At 37.4% G+C, this 21,195-nt stretch overlaps 1 protein-coding gene across 4 annotated transcripts in view; it reads left to right on the forward strand.

The window, feature by feature from the left end:
- Nucleotides 1–21,195, forward strand: part of TPK1 (thiamin pyrophosphokinase 1) — a 296,432-nt gene that overhangs the window by 130,608 nt on the left and 144,629 nt on the right. For all 4 annotated transcript variants that reach the window (XM_058832786.1, XM_058832787.1, XM_058832788.1 and 1 more), the window contains one exon: nucleotides 7,900–7,972. In XM_058832786.1, the coding sequence (XP_058688769.1) occupies nucleotides 7,900–7,972 (73 nt within the window). The remainder of the gene's footprint in view (nucleotides 1–7,899; nucleotides 7,973–21,195) is intronic.

Below are 21,195 nucleotides of genomic sequence, written 5' to 3' on the forward strand. Positions count from 1 at the left end.
AAATGATGTGCACATGAAAATCAGAAAAGAAAATGCAGGCCCAAAGAGGAGAAGCATAATGTGGTCTTTTGAAAGCCTGCAGATTTCCTCTTGTCTGCTTAGAACAAGTTGCTCAGTCAGGTGATAAATCTCTTCTTGTTGCACTCATGACTCATTGTATAGAAATATTTGGCTCTAGAGGAGCTCTGCTGCAAGCTACTTACTTCAGTTTCTAGGCCTGAAGAAGCAAAGGGCTTCTTCAAGCACAACCTTCTCTGCAAAAATGTTCTTCCCTGGTTTCACAAGTACGTAAACAGACGTTAAACTCGGGGCAGGTATTTAAGGTACTCTTGTGAGAGTAAGTAAAGTAATGGAAGCAAGGAAATCCCAGTGAACATCTTTCACAAAACTTCTTCTTTTTTGATTGTGCTTGACTTTTAAGTGTTCTTAATGGTGTGAAAAGAAAGGACACCTAGAGTTTAAATGCTGGTCATTCAAACTGACTTTTGAAATGGTATAGTTCAGTTTTCAAGCCACACTTGACATTGTTAGTAACTGTCTGATTAGGTGGAAAATTATAATATGCCTTTTTCTAGCATTTCTGGGAAAGAGGAGGAATTGCTTATCTTGCCTTGTAAAAGTGTGCTGCCTTGTAGCAGCAACATCTAACTTGGGTGGCACTCCATGAAGCCCTGAGCCTGCTCTGGCTTCTAGTGCCATCTATTTGAAACTGGTTTCTAAATCTGTTTGTGTAGTTTGTGTCTGCTCTAAGTTTGCCACATTTTAGATCACATTCTTTTGATTCTTCATGTGCAGTATAAAATGTTAATAAATAATTTACATTTTTTTAACATAATGGCTGACTTTTCTCAACTTTTTGAGCAAATTCTGTCATCTGTTGCTTTGACATGAAGAGGGAAAACTGGTTTGGGGGTCTTGTCAGCCTCTATCTTCTCAGTGAGTCAGATACCCTCACCTGTCAGAGGCTGCAGTGCTTTTTTCCCCCCTTTCCTCTGGCCTTGACTCCTAGAAGTCTGGCACTTCCAGACAAGTATTTATGCTTTGGTAATATTCAAAACCATGTGCTTGTGGATGACTCATGCTGAGGCACTGGAGCATTTCCTGCCACTGAGTTGATGTGCTGCCCTGAGCCATGCTGCCCTATGCAAGGATGAAAACTCACAGCTCAGCTCCTTTTTTTAAAATTCCTTTCACCAAGGATCCAACAGCAAGGCATGGTGCTTGAGCCTGTGCAATGCTGAGTTGTGCTGAATAGCTTCACTTTAATTTTCTCTAAGATCATATATTGTCATCAGCTAGCCTTTATTTTAAGAAATACTTCAGTCTATGAGCAATAAAAACAAAACCACAGGTGCTTAGCAGCAGTCCCTGGGAGTTGCTTGTTCTGAGCATACTGGGTTTTTCATTAACCGCATATACTTACTTGAACACAGGAGGATGTTCAGCACCATGGCAAACAAGTGAGTAGTTCTTAAATCTCAGAGCATGACTAAATTTCATACTGTATCAATTGCAATTGGAGAAAAGTTTCAAATATTAACTATTAAAAAAAAAAATGCAACAGTTGTAGCTATCATTAACACTCATCTTCGTCACTGAGGGACAAGGCAGGGTGTAAGCTTCTTCAGTTTTTTAATGATAAGGGGGGAAAGTTGGCTCTCCCCTGTGGAAGATGTCCCACTGATGTGTGCTTCGCATAGCACTTTGAGCTGAAGGTAATATGTTCTTCAATTTATTTTTGATACTTTTTTATTATTTGCAAGGTGACACTGCATACCAGACAAGCATAAATGAATGCATTATTGCCTTCATATCTTCACATGCTTTTATCTTTTTCTTTAAATTGTAGGGTTTGAAAATGAAGTAATACTTATATTCTCTTTAACACTAAGCTCTTTAAAAAGTAAGGAAAAAAGAGGCTGTTTTTCAAGGTTGCCTAATATTCCGAGTACTTTTAGCCACATAACTATCTGACTGCAATATGCAGATATGCTAATAGTGTGCAAAGAATTTAGGTTACCTGTATATGCTTGATGCGTGCATATACTTGCTTTCTTTGTTAAATTTCTGTTCACAGTGTTGTACCTCCTCCCTTTTTTTTTTGGGGGGGGGGGGGTTTTTCTTGAGTCTTATTAAATCACATCTGGATTTATTGTAGTGTGCAAAATGCTGTTGGGGAATTGTTTTATGTAAGCTATTGCATAATGAACATTAGGGCTTATTAAGGCCTTTGAAGAAGGTATGGGAAATAATTGGGGTTTTTTTGTTGATGTTGTTTTTTCTCTCCAAATTCATACAGAACTAGCACATCATTGTCAGTGCCACCCTACTACATTGTATAGTGATAAGGGAGGCTTTGGAGATTGAAACAGCAATGATGGGAACCATGGAGTCAGAAGAAGTAAGCTTACTGTCTTCAAGAGAGTCTTGATTGGGAAGTAGAGCTAAGGACTGGGGTTTAGCTGTTTAGTAAAGCTTCATGATAATAATAACTTATGGAATCACTTGTGGCATCTGTTCAAGATCAATCAAACCAAAATTCTTTTGTATGGTCAGTTTGAATTCATCAATTGTATTAGTATTTTAGTGTTTGGCTTCTGAGCTGCAGGTGTGACCCTTTCTTGTGGTAACCTTGCAGGTAATAATGGAGGGATTTATAGATTGAATAGACATTAACTCTGAATATATCTCTATAACTATCTGACATTTCTCCTTTACCCAGGAACTCACCTCTGTGCAGCTACTTGGAGCATCTGAATATGCTGCTCTGAGACAATATATAAAAGGCACCTCCTCGTGCTGTACATGTCTCTGAGAGTTAAAAAAGCACTTTGATCTTCACAGCAGATAACAGATACTTTTGAGAGATTTAAACAGACTTAACACCTTTCTGATTAGAACAGGCCTCACTCACTCTTCCTGTCAAGACGTCAGGAGGGCAAGCTGAAAGTGCACCTTAGCAGTTAGCAAACACAGAGTTGAGAACATTAATTTTTGTTTGTTGGGGTTTTTTTGTTAAACTGTGATTTTAATGCTTATCCTGAAGTAGTGCTAGAATTTTATCTTTTGTATTCCCAAGTACTAGATGCTTACAAAAGTCAAAGTTGACTTTGCTTCATGTTTAGGCTGCAGCATTTTATCGTCACTCACTTTTTTTTTTTTTTTCCCCCCACAGGGATATAGGTTTCCTATTAGTCCAGGGTAAAAGACACCCATTTTTGAATTTATTTTTAGTAGTGAAGAAAAAAGATAGGGAGCGCACTCTGTGCCCTCAGATGATACAGCTGGGGGACACATGGTTTGTCTGCATGGGATTATCTTCTGTGCTGTAGCTGAAGGAATCAGAGGGTATGCAGATAATGCTCATGCCTTTAATTCTCATGTCTCTGATGTTAACATTTGTTTAAAAAAGGTTAATTGCATGCAATTATGTGCTAAAGGAGCTGCATCACAAGAAAAGTCAATAGTACTAGGAAACTGTAACTTTGAATTAATGATAGAGCTGAGCAGTTATGCCCAAGCATTTTATTTAAGAAGGCAGCATGGTTGTGGGTTTTTTTTTTAGTATAAACTGCTACAGTGTGATGTTTTGTGTGGGTTTTTGTGATTTTTTTTTTCTTTTTCATAACTGTGTGAAAATGCATATTTAACACTTCACACTGAATTCTTAAAGTGAGTGAATAAAGAAGCAAATATTCTGATGTTTTAAATTTAAAACACTGTTCATTAGTGTTGCATATTTAAAAACAATATTGCTCTGTCTATTAGATGTATTACTTGAAGGCAAAAGGCACAGTTGTGCTTGTTTAGCATTAGAACCTCGGAGTTTAAATAGCTTCTATTTATTTTGTAATCTGTTTATGATAAGAATCAATTGCTGCTTTATGGTACTGGTGATTGAAAATTTATTGGGGTAAGTGGAAACTATGTCCAACTTGCTGGAATCTCTCCGTTTTTTCCCCCAGCTTTCCAGCCCAGCATCCTGAGAGTTCATAAAAATCTTCAGTCAACATTCAGCTTTTATCCAATTTGTGTAAATCATCTAGTTGATATCCATCTCCAAACTGCTGAGAAATAGTGTTGTTTTTCCTTCCTAAGCTAGCTAAACCTTTAAAGGTTTCATATGGAAACTATGAGTTTTCTATGTAAAAAAAAAAAAATATATATATATATATATATAAAGTTCAATAAAACATAAGCAGTCTGGTATTGAAGAGCCTTTGGGTCCTTATCTGAAAGTAATCCTGGCCTTCCTGGCTCCATACTCATTTTAGATGGATGCAGTATGATTCTAAAGTACCCTGATGAGGAAGAAAAAGGCAAGTCCAGACAACAACAAAAAATACACACCTAAATCCAAACCAAATAAACCCCTCAACACCCCAAAAACCAAAAGAGATTGAAAAGAGTAAGAAAAACTCCAGTTGGCCCAAACCTCTGAAGATTTTTTTGTTGCCCAGTGCCTGGTGTTATGCTTCTTAACAGCTCTACCAAAGACTTGGTAGACTAGACTGATATCACATGATTTTTATACTTTCAGTCCCATTAGGATTAAGGATTTGGCTCGCTCCTGATAAATGTCAATATAAAGCAGCAGAGAATCAAGCCAGCTGAGCTGGTCATGACCTTATATGCATAGTGATAATTAATAGCTAATGAGACTGATAAAATATGGTTCTGAAATGCAGTAGACTGTATCATCTGGGCTGTTTAGAAATTAAAATTTTAAATTGCACTAGGAATTAAAGACATATTTTGCCATCATGGGCAAAAAGTTAAACTCCTTCACTAAAGGATGTGTGTCAGATATGTCACTGAAATATGTCATCTTCAATACAGTTGTGCATCAGAATAAGAATTATTCATGAATTTGAGTTCAAAAAGCAGGAAAACATGGGTTAGACTAATATAATACCTGGTTTTAATCTGTACTTAAACAAGAGCAGCTGTTTCAACTTTTATAGGGAGGCCTTTCCTGTTACTTTTCTCCTGATATAATTTCTTCCACTGAAATAGAAGTAAGCTGGATGTGTGATTCCCCTGGGCCTGTTCTGCTGCACTAGAGTCTGTATTCAGGAGTAAATACAAAACTGTACAAAGCTATATGAATATACATACACAGAACTATATGAAGGCAGACAAGTCAAACCCAATTATTACAAAAAATTCTTGAGTTACTTTAGTATGAAGGTTTTTTTCCATATACCTCTCAATTATTCCCCCTATTTCTATATCATTGCTTGTCTCTGAGGTTAGTCAGTCAAGGAGAGTTCTTCACACAATGAACTTTGTTCACTTGTGTTAATTGGAAAGAGCCTTGACTCAGATCTGCTCACATTGATCAGGCAATTTGTTCCACATAACTCAAAAATGCAGCCTTTGACTCGATACTGAATGTTGCCTCACTTTTGTAGGTTGCATAGTCAATGAGCTACAAAGAGCAGCCATCCTCCCTCTGAAGAGAAAGCAGATATTTCATGTCTGTGGGGCAGACAGTGAAGTTGAGATTTAGTAATTTTTTTTTAATTCATCAGGCATGACTTTCTGAACTTTCATTGTTTCCGGTGTTTCTAAAAGGGAAGGTGAAAAGAAGCAGGAATTCATTTCATCATCATTAATGGGAAGCCTAGACACCTCAAAATTTTGAAGACCCAGCCACAATTCCTTATTCCCTTTAGTGACTTCTAGTTTTGTGGTTGCTCCAAGTGAATGATTTAGAAGAGGGTATGTGGAAAATGGACACAGAGCATCCTGGCAGAAGAGATGTGTTCAGGAAGCACAGCCAGGAGCCCCAGCAGAGCCCATGGGTGGTGCAACTGAAATGCCTGTTCCTTCTGCTTGGAAATACTCATAATCAAAATAGCTTTTTGATTGGAAATTGTTTTACTTTGGATGAGAACAAAAGCTGTGAAGCAGCACTTGATTCTTAGAAGACACATTTTTTTTGGCTAATTCTTCTCCCACTTATGGCTCTTGAAACATTCAGGAGAAATAGTTGATTATTTAAAAGCTCTGCAATTTGTAGCTGCTGTAGAGGATAAAAAAAAGAAAAAGAAAGACACTTTTGGATTTATATATGGCATTTCAGTAAGATAAACAACTTTTTCATCACAGTGGATATCTATGTCATACCAAGCTGGCTTTCCATGACAACGGGCTGCTGTTCTTCCTGCCCAACCTGCTGGAACACCTCCAGGGCTTGCATTCAGGGCCACCACTGAAATGCCTAGAGTGAGTTTATTTCTTCCTGATTGAAACAGAGCCATTAAAAGTAATTATAAAATAACTAATTGAAAGAGAATACCTGCAGGTTTTTAGGCTTGTATTCAGGAAATATTTCATTAGGAAACTCATGGGAAGGTAAAAACCAGCTATTTAAATTTTAACTTTTGAAAATGTGGTATTTTTTGTACCTTGAAAATATCAGTATTTACAATGAAGGAGCAAACCTAATTTTCTGTTCAGTTTTGAACTGTACTGATGGAGACATATGAGACAGAGCACTGAAGCATTTGCATTTCTCCTACTTGATCCCTGTGTCCTCAGTCAAACCCAGTGCAGCAGCGACTGCCTTTCTCACTGCAGTGAATGTGGGACCATCACTTCTGGAGGGATTATTTTTAGAATATATCCTTTTATAACAACCTTAGTAATACTAGAGAGTAGGGAATTTGAAATGCCATAGTTGCACATGACTTAACTCTTAGCAATTGTACTTACCAGCTTCTACTGGAACAGCTTTCAGTTTTCAAAGAAAATCGTAGCCAGTTACGATGCATTTTCTTTTGAAATCTTTGCACAGACACAGAACATGAGATTTTTTTCAGTTTTTCTGGTATGAGGAGTTTCTAGACCCTGCAGCATTCTTCAAAAATCATGTGGCAGAGAAAATATGTCCTGATATACTCTGCTCAATTCCTTGTAACACAGTTTAAGCTGGAAACTAATTTGCTGATGAACTCTCATCCCCATTGTAAAGTATGGTAGCTGTGGACTAAACTAAAATCACAGCTTTACTTTCAAACCTCAGTGCAGCCTAATCTGTTGAAACAGTGGAAACACTCACTTGTCAGCTATTTCTTAAAACTCAAGAAACTGTTCAAGATGGAAAGCTGTGTTGAGTGTTTTGGGGAGCATTGTGAATTTAAAAAAAAAAACAAACTTGCTATAACACAGTGGATGTTTCATTATGAATTTGATACAAATTTATACAATAAATATTTTTAAGCATTCTGCAAATAAAAAGCAACATGTAGCAAGATGAGATAAATATCACAAAATTATTTCCATGTGCTGTGCAGTAGTATTACTGTACAAATGATGGTTAGGAATTGAAATTAAGTTCATGTGAGTTAAAAATCACTGAGCATTTGGCTTCCGTATTTTGGGAGTATTTTTAATAATCAAGAAGAGTATAAAAGAGATGACATCACTAACAACTAAAATACAGATCCTTGAAACATTTATGGCATACCAGCTGTCCAAGAAGCATCATCATCATCATCTTCTGACAAATGATATCCTCTGAGGCTTGATGTACAGCACTCAGATATGCTATTTCAAACACTTTGCTGACTGAATGATACATTTGAAAGATATTTGAAAGTTGTCTTTCTAGGACCAGGCAAATGCAAGTCTTTCCAACCTGAAGAGATATATAAGCATCTAAGATATGTGCAACTCCCTCAGCAAAGGGACAGTAGATTTACCAGTTTTACATTTTGTTTGTTACCTTATTTTATATCACCTCACATCAACTTGTTTTAACATTCTTTTAAGAATCTCATATTCCTTTTAGAAGATTAATGCTTGTACCCCTTAGTATTCTTGAGAAAATAAACATTAGATATAGTAAGATGGATTAATTTTTCATTTCACTGCTTTCTGCTTTCGTTTCAGCTTCTTGCCTGATTACATCAGTGGTGATTTTGATTCCATTCAGCCTGAAGTCATGGAGTACTACAAGGCCAAGGTAAATTAAATTCCTTTGAGTTTTTGTGTGATAGAGCATGTAAGATCCAAGCCATTAGTGCTGCCGTAGGTCACAAAGTGATTCTGGCTCCATTGCTTCCTTTGAGGCTTCAGTTGTAAACACCTGAGAAGCTCAGAAGTTGTGCTTTGTGGCACTGTACTAATGCTTAAAACAAACATAGGACGTGTGGTACTGCCCGAATCCTGCACAAGGTGAGTTTTCATAGTATCAGGTGATGAAATAGATTGTATGTTGCTAGAGATTACAGCACCTAGAAACTAGGATGAAACTTCCTGAAAAATCTGTGACTTCTTTTGCATGGTGAGATACAGAGAAATAAAGATTAACTTACCATGATTCCCACCTGGTGGGTACCTACATACTTTCTATAGCTTCTCGATGTGCTATTTGTATGATATAACTTTACCTTTTTAGAGGAAAGCTGCAGATGGAGAAATCTGTCTCTTTTCTCAGCCACCGAAGCATTGAATTACAGTCAACAAATTTTGCCACACTTGGTGGAGTGCCCTCCTTAATGAGTTATTGGATAAATTGCTGCCTGCGTTAATTTATTTGCAGTGAGCAGCAAAAATGTAAACTCACTTTTTCTCAGGTCTTAGGGCTCAAAGTTCTGCCTTTACCTGACTCTTTGGTATTTAACACTTCACCTGCCTACTTGTTTAGACTTTTGTGATGAGCGCAGTTTTTTACCCTGGCACCTTGGACAGCAGGCAAATTCAGAGTTTGCCTTGACAGACCAGCTTACCTTTGCAGCAGGCTGCTCTTGCAAGAGGAGTAAGTGTTTAATCCTTCTGAGGTAGTTGACTTAGTCTGCTGCTAATTCATGTATAAAAATAAAATTTGCTTAAAATCTTCCCTGTTGGACTTGGGATTAAATGGTTAGAACAAAAGGTTTCAAACTGTGAGGGAAGGGCTGGATGAGTAGGTAGAGCAGGATTTTAGTCTCACTCTGGGCACTGTGGGGTTTTATTTCCATATTCTACCTCATTTTTTAGAAAGGAGAAACGTGTGATGGTTGTTCATCTCTAGGAGAACCACTCGAGAAAAATCTCAGGAATCTTTCAATTAAAGCTTGGGAAATGAAAATAAAATAAAAATTAAAAATTCGGATTAATACTATTCACTGCAGACTGAAAATTCATGATCTGTGAATAAATTAATTCAATAAGTATTTGGGCAACAGTCTTGGGTACTTGGTGTGACTCTTGGGGATGATGATGTGTTGGGAGTTGGACTTACAGGTCCTTGCAGTTCCCTTCTGACTCAGCTTCTTGTGTGATTCTGTGAGTCTGTAAAAGGGGAAACTGCAAAATGCACTACTCTGTTTGGCATGGACATGGACAACCCCCAGTACTGACACAGGCTGGGGGATGAACGGATGGAGAGCAGGCCTGGGGAGAAGGACCTGGGGGTGCTGGTGTTTGGGAGGCTGGACATGACCCAGCCATGGGCACTCCCAGCCCAGAGAGACAAACGTGTCCTGGGCTGCATCCAGAGCAGTGTGGGCAGCAGGGCCAGGGAGGGGATTCTGCCCCTCTGCTCTGCTCTGCTGAGACCCCACCTGCAGGGCTGCATCAGCTCTGGGGTCCCCAAGATGGACCTGCTGGAGTGAGCCCAGAGAAGGACTCCAAGATGATTAGTGGGGTGAAGGGATCAGGAGATGAGGCAAGGCTGAGAGAATTGGGGTGGTTCAACCTGGAAGATAGAAGGTTTTGGAATTACTTAATTGCAACTTTTCAGTACCTGAAGGTAGCCTAAAAGAAAGATGGAAACTTTTTACAAGATTATATAGTGACAGGACTAGTGGGAATGGCTTCAAATTGATAGTAGGTTTAGATTAGATATTAGGAAGAATTTCTTTACTCTCAGGGTGGTGAGACACTGGAACAGGTTACCCGGAGGAGCTGTGGTTGCCCCACCCTGGCAGTGTTCATGCCAGGTTGGATGGGGCTCTGAGAAACCTGGTGTAGTGGGAGGTGTCCCTGCCCATGGCAGGGGACTTGGAACTTGATTTTTTTAGGGTCTTTTCCAACCTGAAACATTCTATGATTCTGCAGTTAATGCTTAAATGAACAGCATGCAGGTAGGTAGGTGAGTCCTATCAAAGAATGCAAAAGTTAGTGATCATTCAATGGAGAGAAGGGACATGGAAGAGGTAGGAGGTGGAAGAAGACAGTAGTTATTACCCTTTTGTACAGGGACTACTTTCCTGGCCATAGCATCCTTTTTTGTCAGCTCAGTTGCATCTTACTGGTGATGTGCAGTTAATATCTCTTTGAACAGATGGTGAATCATTCTACTTCACACAGTTAATACATCTGCACAAGGGCTGAGCTGATAGGAAGAAGTAATTCATCAGGATTTTAAAGGTGTAATGAACAGCATCACCTGCCCTACAGAATCCTTGCCTGGGGTCTTCATACAAGACTGAGGAAAATGCAGATAGACTTTGGAATTATAAGTTTGGGTGTACATGGTAGGAAAAATAATTTTTTGCATTTTTAAATTCCCATAATCAGAAAATTTGAATGGTAAATATGGGTGAGTTTCTAAGAAAATCTTGAGCAAAAAATGTAATAAAACACAGAAATTTGAGACAGGTGTATATTTCTTCTCTTGTAAAGCATCTTGTTCATTAAAGCACCTTCTGTAGTCCAGACAATTTCCAAAGTCACTGTCTTTTGGAAATGCTGTATATGTTCATGACTCAAAATACATTAGGGCTGCTTAAAACAGGCTGTAGAGAACTTCAGGTGAGTAGATCAGTATAGCACCACTGACTTTAGGGAAGCATCATGTTGCCAATTAGGGTTGCTTCCCCTACCATCCTTCCTTACCCACATGCAGATTACACCCAGAGACAAGATAAGCCACTATCACTAGATAATATTACTGTGTTGTTTGTATTGAAATACATAAAAATTGTAACATCTGGATTTTAGAGATCTCTTTCCTTGGTTAACAATCATTTTTGAGTACCTGGTTTTTGGCCAGACTCGTGCTTTGGCTGGCTCATGAGCTGCTGCACAACAGAATCAATATCTTATAAATCCCACAGGACATTTGGGCTGAACTTGAGTTTGCAGCAACATCTAAAGGCAAAAGTTCTGTTCTGGAAAGTAACTGTGTAACAGACTTCTGAGTGGGATGTGTAAGTGAGGAGTTAAGTATTCCTTTTGGGAGAGAATAAGTAAGCATGTGTCGGAGGTTATTCAGCTTTTTATTTTTGTGGTCTTGGTTTTGCCTCATTGGCTTATCAAGGATGTACTTGTAGTCTTCTATTAAAATTTATTAAAATATTAGAGATTATTTCCCCATTTCTTAGAGTTAAATAATGTTCAAACTGAAAAAACTTCTACACAACTGAAAATGAAATGTCGTGTTTAAAATTTCTTTTTGAAATTATATTGCACTATAAATTAAGGATAAAGATTAGCAATTTGGTGTTCGTTATTCTATGCATTTTCTGTCATTGTTAAAGTAGAAATTGAGAAGAGGTGTTTTACTTTCATTATAAATATGCATGTTCATGTGATCCCATAATAGATGCACTAGCATTCTTTCTCTGTACCGTCTGAAGTGCATTGGAAATGACACTGCACAAAGCAGGGAGGATTTGTGGTGATATTTCTGTCATTGCAGTTTCATCCTTTTCTTGCTTTGGCTGAATGTTTCTATTATTGAAACCTTTTAAACATTCCTCTGAAGTTTAAGCAGCCATTTGTATTGTTATGCCTCAAACAAGGTTCTGTTTCTGAGGTCTAAAGTCCAAAGACATTATCTAAAATTACACCAAATCTGTACCTATGCCTAGAAGCAGAAGGTTGAATCCAATGTCCTTTGAAATCCAGGCTATGCTCTTTATTAAAAATCTGGTTTGGCTTTCCCGCCAAGCAAACTTCGTGGGCCTTGAAAGGCTGCTCTAGACTTAGCAGGCTCTACTTCAGATCTGTAATTAAATGCTGTGAACTTATTTACAAATCCACTTCTTCTCCTGTTCTTTTTTCTTTTTGAAGTCTTGTAGAGCTGCTTATTTTTTCAGGCAGTTCTGCAGTTGTAGCACTTTCCTATTTTCATTTCCAGGGCTAATGGTTATCAGGGCTGTAAAAAGGTTTAATAGGTAGGGTGTGGGTATTGTATTTTTTTTCTATGATGATGCACCTATAATTAGATTTACAAAATATATTGGTAACACTGATGTAGTGCTTTTATGTCTCCCTAACACCTGCACTTTCTGGATAAACTGCATGTTTTAGGCCATGTTTCCTGCTTACTTTCCAAGGCCAAACTTTTTAATAATTTTATTAAATCACAGCATTAATTTATTTGCCTCAGTTATATTACTATAATTTAAAACAAAGAAAACCATTAAGTTTTTATGTGACTATTTTAATTTATCTTTTATCCCTGAATGTTACATTTTTTCTAGTACTAATTTTTGATACAGGATGAGACTTCAGATATTAAAATGCTTGACTCATTTACAACATTCTTGTTAGACTGAACAGTTTTCTAAGAAAAACATGGTTCATTTTAGGGCCTGATTCCTTTGTGGAATGTTTTAAAGTTTCAGAAGGAACTCTCAGAATTGTGTAAGTGGATCTGAAACCATTTAGTCTTGCTGGCTACTTCTGCTTGACATTCACTTCTTAAGCTTCCAAGCAATCCCTTGTTTAATACATTCTGCTGACGACATCTTTGACAAGTATAAAAAGTGCCATGCCTTGGCTCTGCTTCTGATGTGTTGAGGGTGCCTAATGCCACCTGGATTTAGATCCAAGTTGTAGTGTTTTTCTACTGATGTACATTTATTGGAAGAGCCTTAGTGCCTTAATATTAATAGAGATTCATCAAGCCAAAACAATTTACAAATCTGTTATGGTCCTGCTCTTAATAGTTCAAACTGTATGTGACTGTATATGCAATTTAGGATTTTAGACTGGAAGCTTTCTGTATGCCTTAGTCATGTAATTATTCAACAGGAGCTTTCAGAAATGGTTCTGTTCTTGAACAGTATGTCAGAGGTCTTGTCAAGATTGTGTTTCCAAGTGACTTGTCTAGGTGAATCTGGTTATGTGGATTTCGTATTCATGCTAAATGAAAGTAACAATATTGCAATGTTCCAGATATGTCATAAATTTGTAAGAGATTCTGTGCTTGGTGGCACTTTTGTAGAGGTGAACATGACAGACAGTCACACTAGGTCAGATCAAATGTTCATTCAGCTGGGCCAGAACAGAATACTGTTAAAAGCAAAAGTATGTGCAGTGGGGCTTCTTTGATACACTTTTCATCACCCTCTAATGTATTGCTTAAAGATTTCCTACATCAGAGGTGATGTCTTTGTATATAGTAGTTTCATAGATTGATTTAATTTCCCCAGAATCAGTCTACTCCCTTTCCTTCATGCTACATTGATGAGAATGCAAGTATCCACAAAAAGAAAGAGAAGAAAAACCCGACCAAAAGCAACCCTTGGTAATGTGTTCTCTAGTTTGCTTGCAGTTAAGAAAATCTGTCTTTTGGCTTTTAGCTTTACTTTTTAACAGTTATGTTTGAGTCTCCCAAATTCTTGTATTGTGATAAAGAGTGGATAAATATACATCAACCACCTTTTCAGTGCCTTTCTGCTTGTATTGGAATGATTGTGCCTAATGACTGGCATTCCCATAGGTATGTACAGGTGCATAGGTATTTCACAACTCAGACAGTGAAATATGGCATGTGCCATCAAATTTACAGCCTGTACAGATGTTTTATGTCCCACTGAATTAATATATGTAAAATGTCTGGAAAGTCCTGTTGAAAAGAATCTTTCTTAAAGCAAAGGATTTCAGGACTCTGAGCTTCCACTATGCTGTTCTTTCTGTGACTTTAGAAAACAATCCCCAAACAATTTCTGTCTGGTTCTAGACCACTCTTTTGCTTTCATTAAGATGGCAGCTTACAAAAAACTGTATGTCTTTAAATGCAAATGAGATTTGGGAGGAGGGGGCAGAGAAGTCAAAACAAATTCAATTATGCAGGCCTGCATCTTTCTAAGTAATGTGTGTTCTTTCTATCTGAGTTGCACATCACTCCTTTTGAACCTGAAGAAAAATCTAAGTCCTGCTTAGATTTTAAGATCAAAGTAATTGAGACTCTGAGAGTCTTGAGGTCATTATATATATGTTTATTAGAGCCTAAGTCAGTCCCTAATTTACCTAGGAGGCTTGAGAATTGAATTTGGCCAAATTCTCATTTCTTAAAAAAGTATTGCTCTATTTTCCTTTGCAGTATTTTGCAGCTTGTAATTTAGCTTTTGGAGATAGTACATAGAAATTAAGAGATCAAACTTTTATTAGAGATGGTTTGTCTTTCTTTTGCTTAGATTTGAAATGACAATTTCCATGTTATGTGTTGCTTGCTTTCTTCTTGCAAGTACTTTAGCTGAATTTCAACTGCTTGGCAATAGAATATGCAAGAAAACAGTGCACCATATAACAAAAATTATGGTGGTGGTATTTTAGTCTTGCATCCAATTTCAGTTTAATATTATGTTGCACTATAAGATTTATTTCTCCCTTCCATTGGTTATGGCCCGAGGAAGGGAAAGGGTAGAATCTATATTGCTTTAGACATTTGAGTTACTTTCAAGAGTTTTAAAAAATTTAATCTGGTGTTAATCTCTGAAAGAAGTCATTACTCTGATCCGTCAGCTTGTGATGGAGAAAATAACAAAAAAGTTTAAAAAATAGAAATGCATTGAATTAACTTCATTTCCAGTGCAAGGAACAAAAAAGGTATTTTAAACAATGACAGCTTAATCTGGAGAAAGAAATTGAACAGTTGTTTTGTGATTAAGCCTCTTCACACAAAAGAGACAACTTTGATATGGTACTAGAGGCTGAAGACTCAGATTATAGGTAATTTATACATCCATCTTTTTTTTTAGAGAGAATTTAAGAGAAAATTGTTCACAGAGTACAGGGCTCAGTGCCCTTGCCTAAGGACTCCCAATTAGAATAGACTCCAGCAAATCTGCAGAACCCGCAACCTCATGGCTCATCAAATGTTGCTGCAAACTCAAGTTCAGCCCGAGTGTCCTGGGGATTTGTAAGCTTGATTCTGTTGTGTGGCAGGCTCGCAAGCCAGCCAAAGCACAAGTCTGGCCAAAAAAGCGGTACTCAAATGTGATCATTAACCAAGAAAAGAGATCTCTAAAATACTGATGTTAAAATTCTTAAGTATTTTAAGAAGCAGCTTGTCAGCCCATGCAAATGGTTCTATTGTGTGTCTTGTCAAAGAGCAGTCAGCTCTCATTTCAGAAGCAGAGTGAAAAGATGCAATCTGTTGCTCATTTTGAAGTAGGAAGGTTTGCGGGTAGGCTGGAAGAGGAGGAGGAGGAGGAGGAGGAGGAGGAGGAGGAGGAGGAGGAGGAGGAATGCTTCAGGCATGCTTTGAGGGATCTGTAGTGAGCATGTTGGGAAGTGAGTCCCCTTGATTTTAAAGAAGTGTGTGTGAGCTACTCAGGATCATTCTCCCCCACCTCCAGACTTCAGAGGCAGATTCACCAAGGCCACCATAGCCTTTGCTTCTTCTTCTTTGACACAGCTATGAACTTAAAAAGGCACAATAAACGGGGACATATGACCCAAGGATGGCATGTCTTAACTTTCCATAAAGTTGCCCTTGTAGTGCTTATACTTCATGGACAGAAATACAGTTACAAAACCTCAAGGATGACAGTCCAGATGGAATAAGGTTGGATTTTCTCTGTTTGTGTTCATGCAGATATATGTGTGTTCTACCAGCACAATGGAAAAGAGAGAAAATTATATGTATTATATATTACAATAAATATTAATAAAATATAATATATTAAATAATATAAAATTATATGTATTGTCCAAGTAGAGAAGTTTAATGCTTTGTAGCTTGACAGTGAGACAATGAATGAGCTAAAGCTGCCAAATTTGTGCTTGCCTTTGTTCACCAAGCCATAGAAGTGTAAGGTTATTTATGAACAACCGAGACAGAGTCCAACAGGGAAATTCAAGTGCGTCTTCTGGAGCACAGATAGTTATTTTTACTAATTGAATTTTGAGTTGGTCAAAAACCTGCAAAATACAAGGTCTGTTTTTATAGCTGCACTCAGTGCAGAATAGTAAAAGTTGCATTTGGATATACCAGGAAGAAACTTAATTAAGATGTAATTTTTGAAAGAAGATACTAGTGGTAGGCAAATACCATTACGGGGGTGGAGGAGAATGAAAGAACTCCAGTTCTGGCAGCTTTAATTACAGCTGGGCAGGGAACTTTTTGCAAATTGGAGTATTTCTCATACTTACCTTTCTTGGTACTTTTTTCTTTTACTTTTCTGACTGTAACATACTTTTGAACCCTTGCTGTTTTCCCTGTCATCGACAAGCTCATTTGGATCTCTGTTTTTCAGTTTCAATTCTCCTGTTTTCCTTGAGTGCTCAGCAGAGTCCAAGTCCAGCAAACAGGTCTTGGAGGAAGCTTTGATAAGCTGATGTGCAGGAAAATCAGCTGAAATCCAGCCAGTTTTAAGACTGAGTTAGTTTGCATTCTGGTGTGCTGTTGAATTCCCTTCAGTTGAAGAAACTATGATGATCTTTGATAAAAGTTCCATAAGTGAAATAGATTTTGAGTTATAATTAGAAATTAAAACAGTCCCCTATGTGACGACATGTGTGAAGAGAGAAAAATGAAATGTTGGGAAGAGGAAAATGGGGAATGAAAACTGAGGATAAAAACAGAGACTCCTTAAAAAGTTAGGAGAAGGTAAGCATTTTAAGAGAGAAAAATAAAGGTAGGAGCAGAGAGCAGGAAAGAGAACTGGATAGAAGCAGAAAAATTTCCCAGACACATCAGCAAATTAAATCTGCTGTCACTTTTTTGCTGTTGTGAAGTGACTGGGATAAAATAAGCACACACACATGGATGCCATATTTTTTTTAATCTAAAAGTAGGATTTTCAGTTTATTAGGAAGGAGTGCAGAGTAGTTGGTTTTGGTGGGGGTTTTTTTGTTTTATTCTTTTTAATAATTTTGTTTGAAATTAAAATAGGACTTTCAATATGTTTGTTCCATCCTTGACTAAGCCTTAATGGGAGATTCATCTGTGTAAAATAAAAAATCCTACAAGGAGCTAAAAATGTAACAAATTACAGTGAAAGTTTTAATGTATTTACAGTAAATCTACAGGTGTTAAGACTATTTTGTCCAAATTCTGCAGCAGGTCCTGTTGTAATGTATAATTTGTCCAAACAATCGTTAACCCAATTGAAGCAACTAATTCAGTAAGCATTTACTTTGCAGTCAGTTGATAAAATACCTTCAAGTAAGGAATTGTCAACTCACCAGAAGTTGTTGGTTTACATTACCAGAACTCAGTTAACCAGTTAGCAGCCTTTCACACTTTAGGATCCATTTCCTAGTGGAAATATTAACAGTTACAGTAGTGGAGCACGCTCAAGTCTCAGAGCATGTTCTAGATCCTGTATTTTTTGCCGGTTTTTTGGAGAAAATAGATGCGCTCATGAATACCTAAAATACCTGCAGAACTGCATTTCTGATCTGGCACCAACAGCTTTCACAGCTGAATGTGGGGAAGGTCTCTAGAATGATTCAACAAAATCTTTTCCTCATTAAGGTTATATTCTTGATATCTTGAGCTCATCCCAGACTAGAAGTGGGCCAGATGGGTGGAGGAAACTGTGAATACCACAGCTCAACTTCCATTATATTCTTACACTCATAAGAAAAAACAACAGAGAGGATTGAGGAGGTCTGACACTTCTTTAGGTGTTTTCCCTTCTTAAGAGCTCCATTGAGATTCCAAAAGAGCTCTGATCCCACTGAACCTTGAGCCAGTGTGGTGTGGTCTGAAGGGTACGGTGTTGGAGGGGACATTTTTCTCAACAACAGTGGGATCAATTCACACATATTCCAGCTTAAAAATATGTTTGGCTTGATCTTGGACAGGGGTGGGAAGAAGTTTTCAAATACTTTTTGTAATTTGTTGAGTGTTTGGACAAGCCAACTCCTCCTCTCCCCAGGCAGTTACGGATTCAAGCACATGACTGCTTCCTGAATTTCTATATACTTCAGTCTTTGTGCCATCCTCATTGAACTGCCCTGGCTATGGTTTGTGGCTGCCAAAGAGCCATTCCCACCATCCAGGAACAGTTAGAAACAGTCCAGCCAAAAGACAGCCTTCCCCTCCAATTTTACCATTTCTATGGATTTTCACATACCCTGCAATGCAAATAGCATTGTGGCCAGACTCAGTTTCTTTCTGCTTTTCTTCCCTTCTGTAGAGCACCCTTCTACTTGTGAACCTTAAGAGTTTAAGTGCCTTAAATGCAAGACAATCTTCTTGCTTCACTGGAAAGTCTTTCCAAACACCTTTTCATCAAAAATAATTGGTTTGTTCCAATTGGCTGTAGTTTGTGATGAAGTGTTGATTGTAGTCCTTAGCAGCAGGCTTTCACAAGAAGTGTAATGCCATGCAGCAGTGTCCTGGTGTGAAGTGCTGTTCCCATTCAAGTCAATGCCAGTTCTCTGATTTTGACAGGATTTCCAGGATGGGTCCTCCCCAAGGCAGCCATATGCAGGGAGAAGGCCAAAAGCCATTATAAGATCTCAGTTTATCTCTTAGAGTTAATAAAAGGAGGTAATTGATAAATTTTCAGCTGATTTAGGAGTAATTATTTTAGACAGATTTATGACAAATGGTGAGGCTTTCAGGATTATGTACAGGAAAATAGATTACAATCCACTAAGAGTGAAAGTCAGTGATTCTCCAGTGGTTGTGTCCTCCTGTACAGAATACAGGATAGCCCTGAGTAACATTTTGATGTGTCAGTGCTGTGTCTGAATGCCTTGCAGACCTGAAGTTTGAGCAGATTCATAGGTAGAGAATGAAAGTGATATGAGAGAGAATAATTGCATTTGACAAGTTCTTCTTGAACTTGGTTCTGTAGTGTGAAAAATGTAAGTGTGGGTTGACAGCTTCTAGATGCTTTGGGATAATTCAGGAGAAGGCAGGAGGAAAATGTAGTGGACTGGTTAGATTTGGGAATGACATAGTATGAAAACTTTAAGGTCTCTTAGGGAGCACTATTTATCACTTATGTGATGTACTTTTAGTGGCAAATTCAAGATGTTTTGAAGGGTTAGGGTAAATCTGATCTCGTTTGATAAATTCTGGGAAAATTTGTAAAGATGAGCTGTTCCCATTTTATATAACTGGTGTTTACGCTGCCTCTCTTTTAGTTGAATTCACTTTCAAAGAAGTTGCACAACAGGTACTGTAAGGTCCAATACCTTCCAGTCCTGTTATCTATTAATAGATGGACTATTTCTTTTCACTACAGGCCATCCCACTCTCCTATCTTTTTTTTTCTCACTCCTTCCAGTGATTCACTATTTAAAATAATGGCTCCTGAGCCCTCTTGCTGAGAGTTTTGTCTGAGGTATGAATAAAGTAAGAGCATCATATATAGTTGGACAAAAATCTGAATTATAACATGACAAGAGAGACAGCCTTTGAAATTGCACCTTCAACGATGCCTTCATTGAATGTATTTTTGTAATAATGAGTGGAGCAGTACTCAGGCATGCTTTCTAAATGTCTTCCATCCTTGAAAATTATGCTGATGAGGCTATGAAATCCCAGACATTTCAACCCCAAATTATGGGCCGGAGTGTAGGGAGCCCAACTTGATCTTTGATGATTCAGTGGAAGGGTGTTTAGGATGTAGTTAACTAGGACTGCAGGCAGCAAGTGTGATGAGACAGGAGGTCTCTCCCAGTTGCTGTGTTAGCAGATAAGACAGTTGTTGAAGTCTGCTTGTCAGACACTTGTGTGAGTATCTGATTTAGAAACATACAGTGCCATCTACCTACTTTTCAGCAGTTAATAAATATTTAGCAACTTCCTTTTGTATTGCAATCACAAATTTAAAAAAACAAACCTTATTTAAAAGATAAAAGCACAGGTTTTATATTTCATTAAATTCATACATTTCTCTTGAAAAGTAGACCTAACTGAAATTAATAATGTGGCATTTTCTTTAAAAATTTCTCAGTTTGCTTTAAAATCATGCAAAGTAAATAAAAAAGCTTTTTAAAGTATGAACTGCTGGAAGTTAAGGGGAGCAGATGGAACTGGCCACCTTACTAGCTCTGAATTTGAATCTAGAGTAAGCTAAAGAAGCTTTTGATAGGGGTTAGTGTAGAGTCTGTTACCAGTATTATTAATATTAATATTAATATCATTAATCATTATTATTAATTAAAAATCAATAATCATTATTAATAATTAGTCGTTAATAATTAATATTTTGCAGTCATTTAACTTCAATGCTTAGATTTTAAAAATGTAAAATTTGTTATTTTCTCTTTCAGTGTATGAATAAAAGTGAGTTATGAGATGATGATAAAGTACAGAAGGGCTTGATGATCAGAAATGATCAACAGTAGCTCCTGAGTTCAACCAGTAAATCAGTTAATTTTTAAATGCAAAATGTGGTTAAATAAACGTATTTGTGTCTCTGTAGTGTATTTATGTCTCTGTAGGATATAAAATTCCTTTGTTTAGTAAAGGATAAAGACACAAATTGGGAGCTGGAGTATGGAACAGAGGGAAGTACAATAATATATGGATTGGAGTGGTAGTTGGTCAACATATGTAACCCAGCTAGGAAATTGGATGAAGTCAGCAAGGAGTAACTAAAATGCTTTGTTGACTCTTGTACAAGAAACTTGGCAGCAAAATAGAAGTACTAAGCCAATTATTATTGCTATGATGATAGATTTTTGCATCTTTATGGAGATATGGCAAAGTGGCAGGCAAGGATGAAATAGAAATATTACATTATTAAAAAAGAAAAGAATGTTAATATGAAATTACTTTGTATGTTTATGATGAACTAAAAATAAGGTCAGCTGATTTGTACTCATGTTTTTGGGCATGAGGGGAAAAAATGCAATTTAAATGGTAGAACCCAGGTGTACCTGATTGGTGGATGGCAGATAATATTTCAACATGCTGTCTCTGAAGAAATGAGACTGTGATATTTTCAGTATTGTTCTGGTAGACAGTAAAACATTTTTGGTACATTTGGATACCAAAGTAATTTCTGGATAGAATAATCAGAAGTTGACTTGTGAACTGTGGAGATGAACAGTAAG

Source organism: Poecile atricapillus, chromosome 2, assembly GCF_030490865.1.
Source record: "Poecile atricapillus isolate bPoeAtr1 chromosome 2, bPoeAtr1.hap1, whole genome shotgun sequence".
In the NCBI taxonomy this organism is placed as follows: domain Eukaryota; kingdom Metazoa; phylum Chordata; class Aves; order Passeriformes; family Paridae; genus Poecile; species Poecile atricapillus.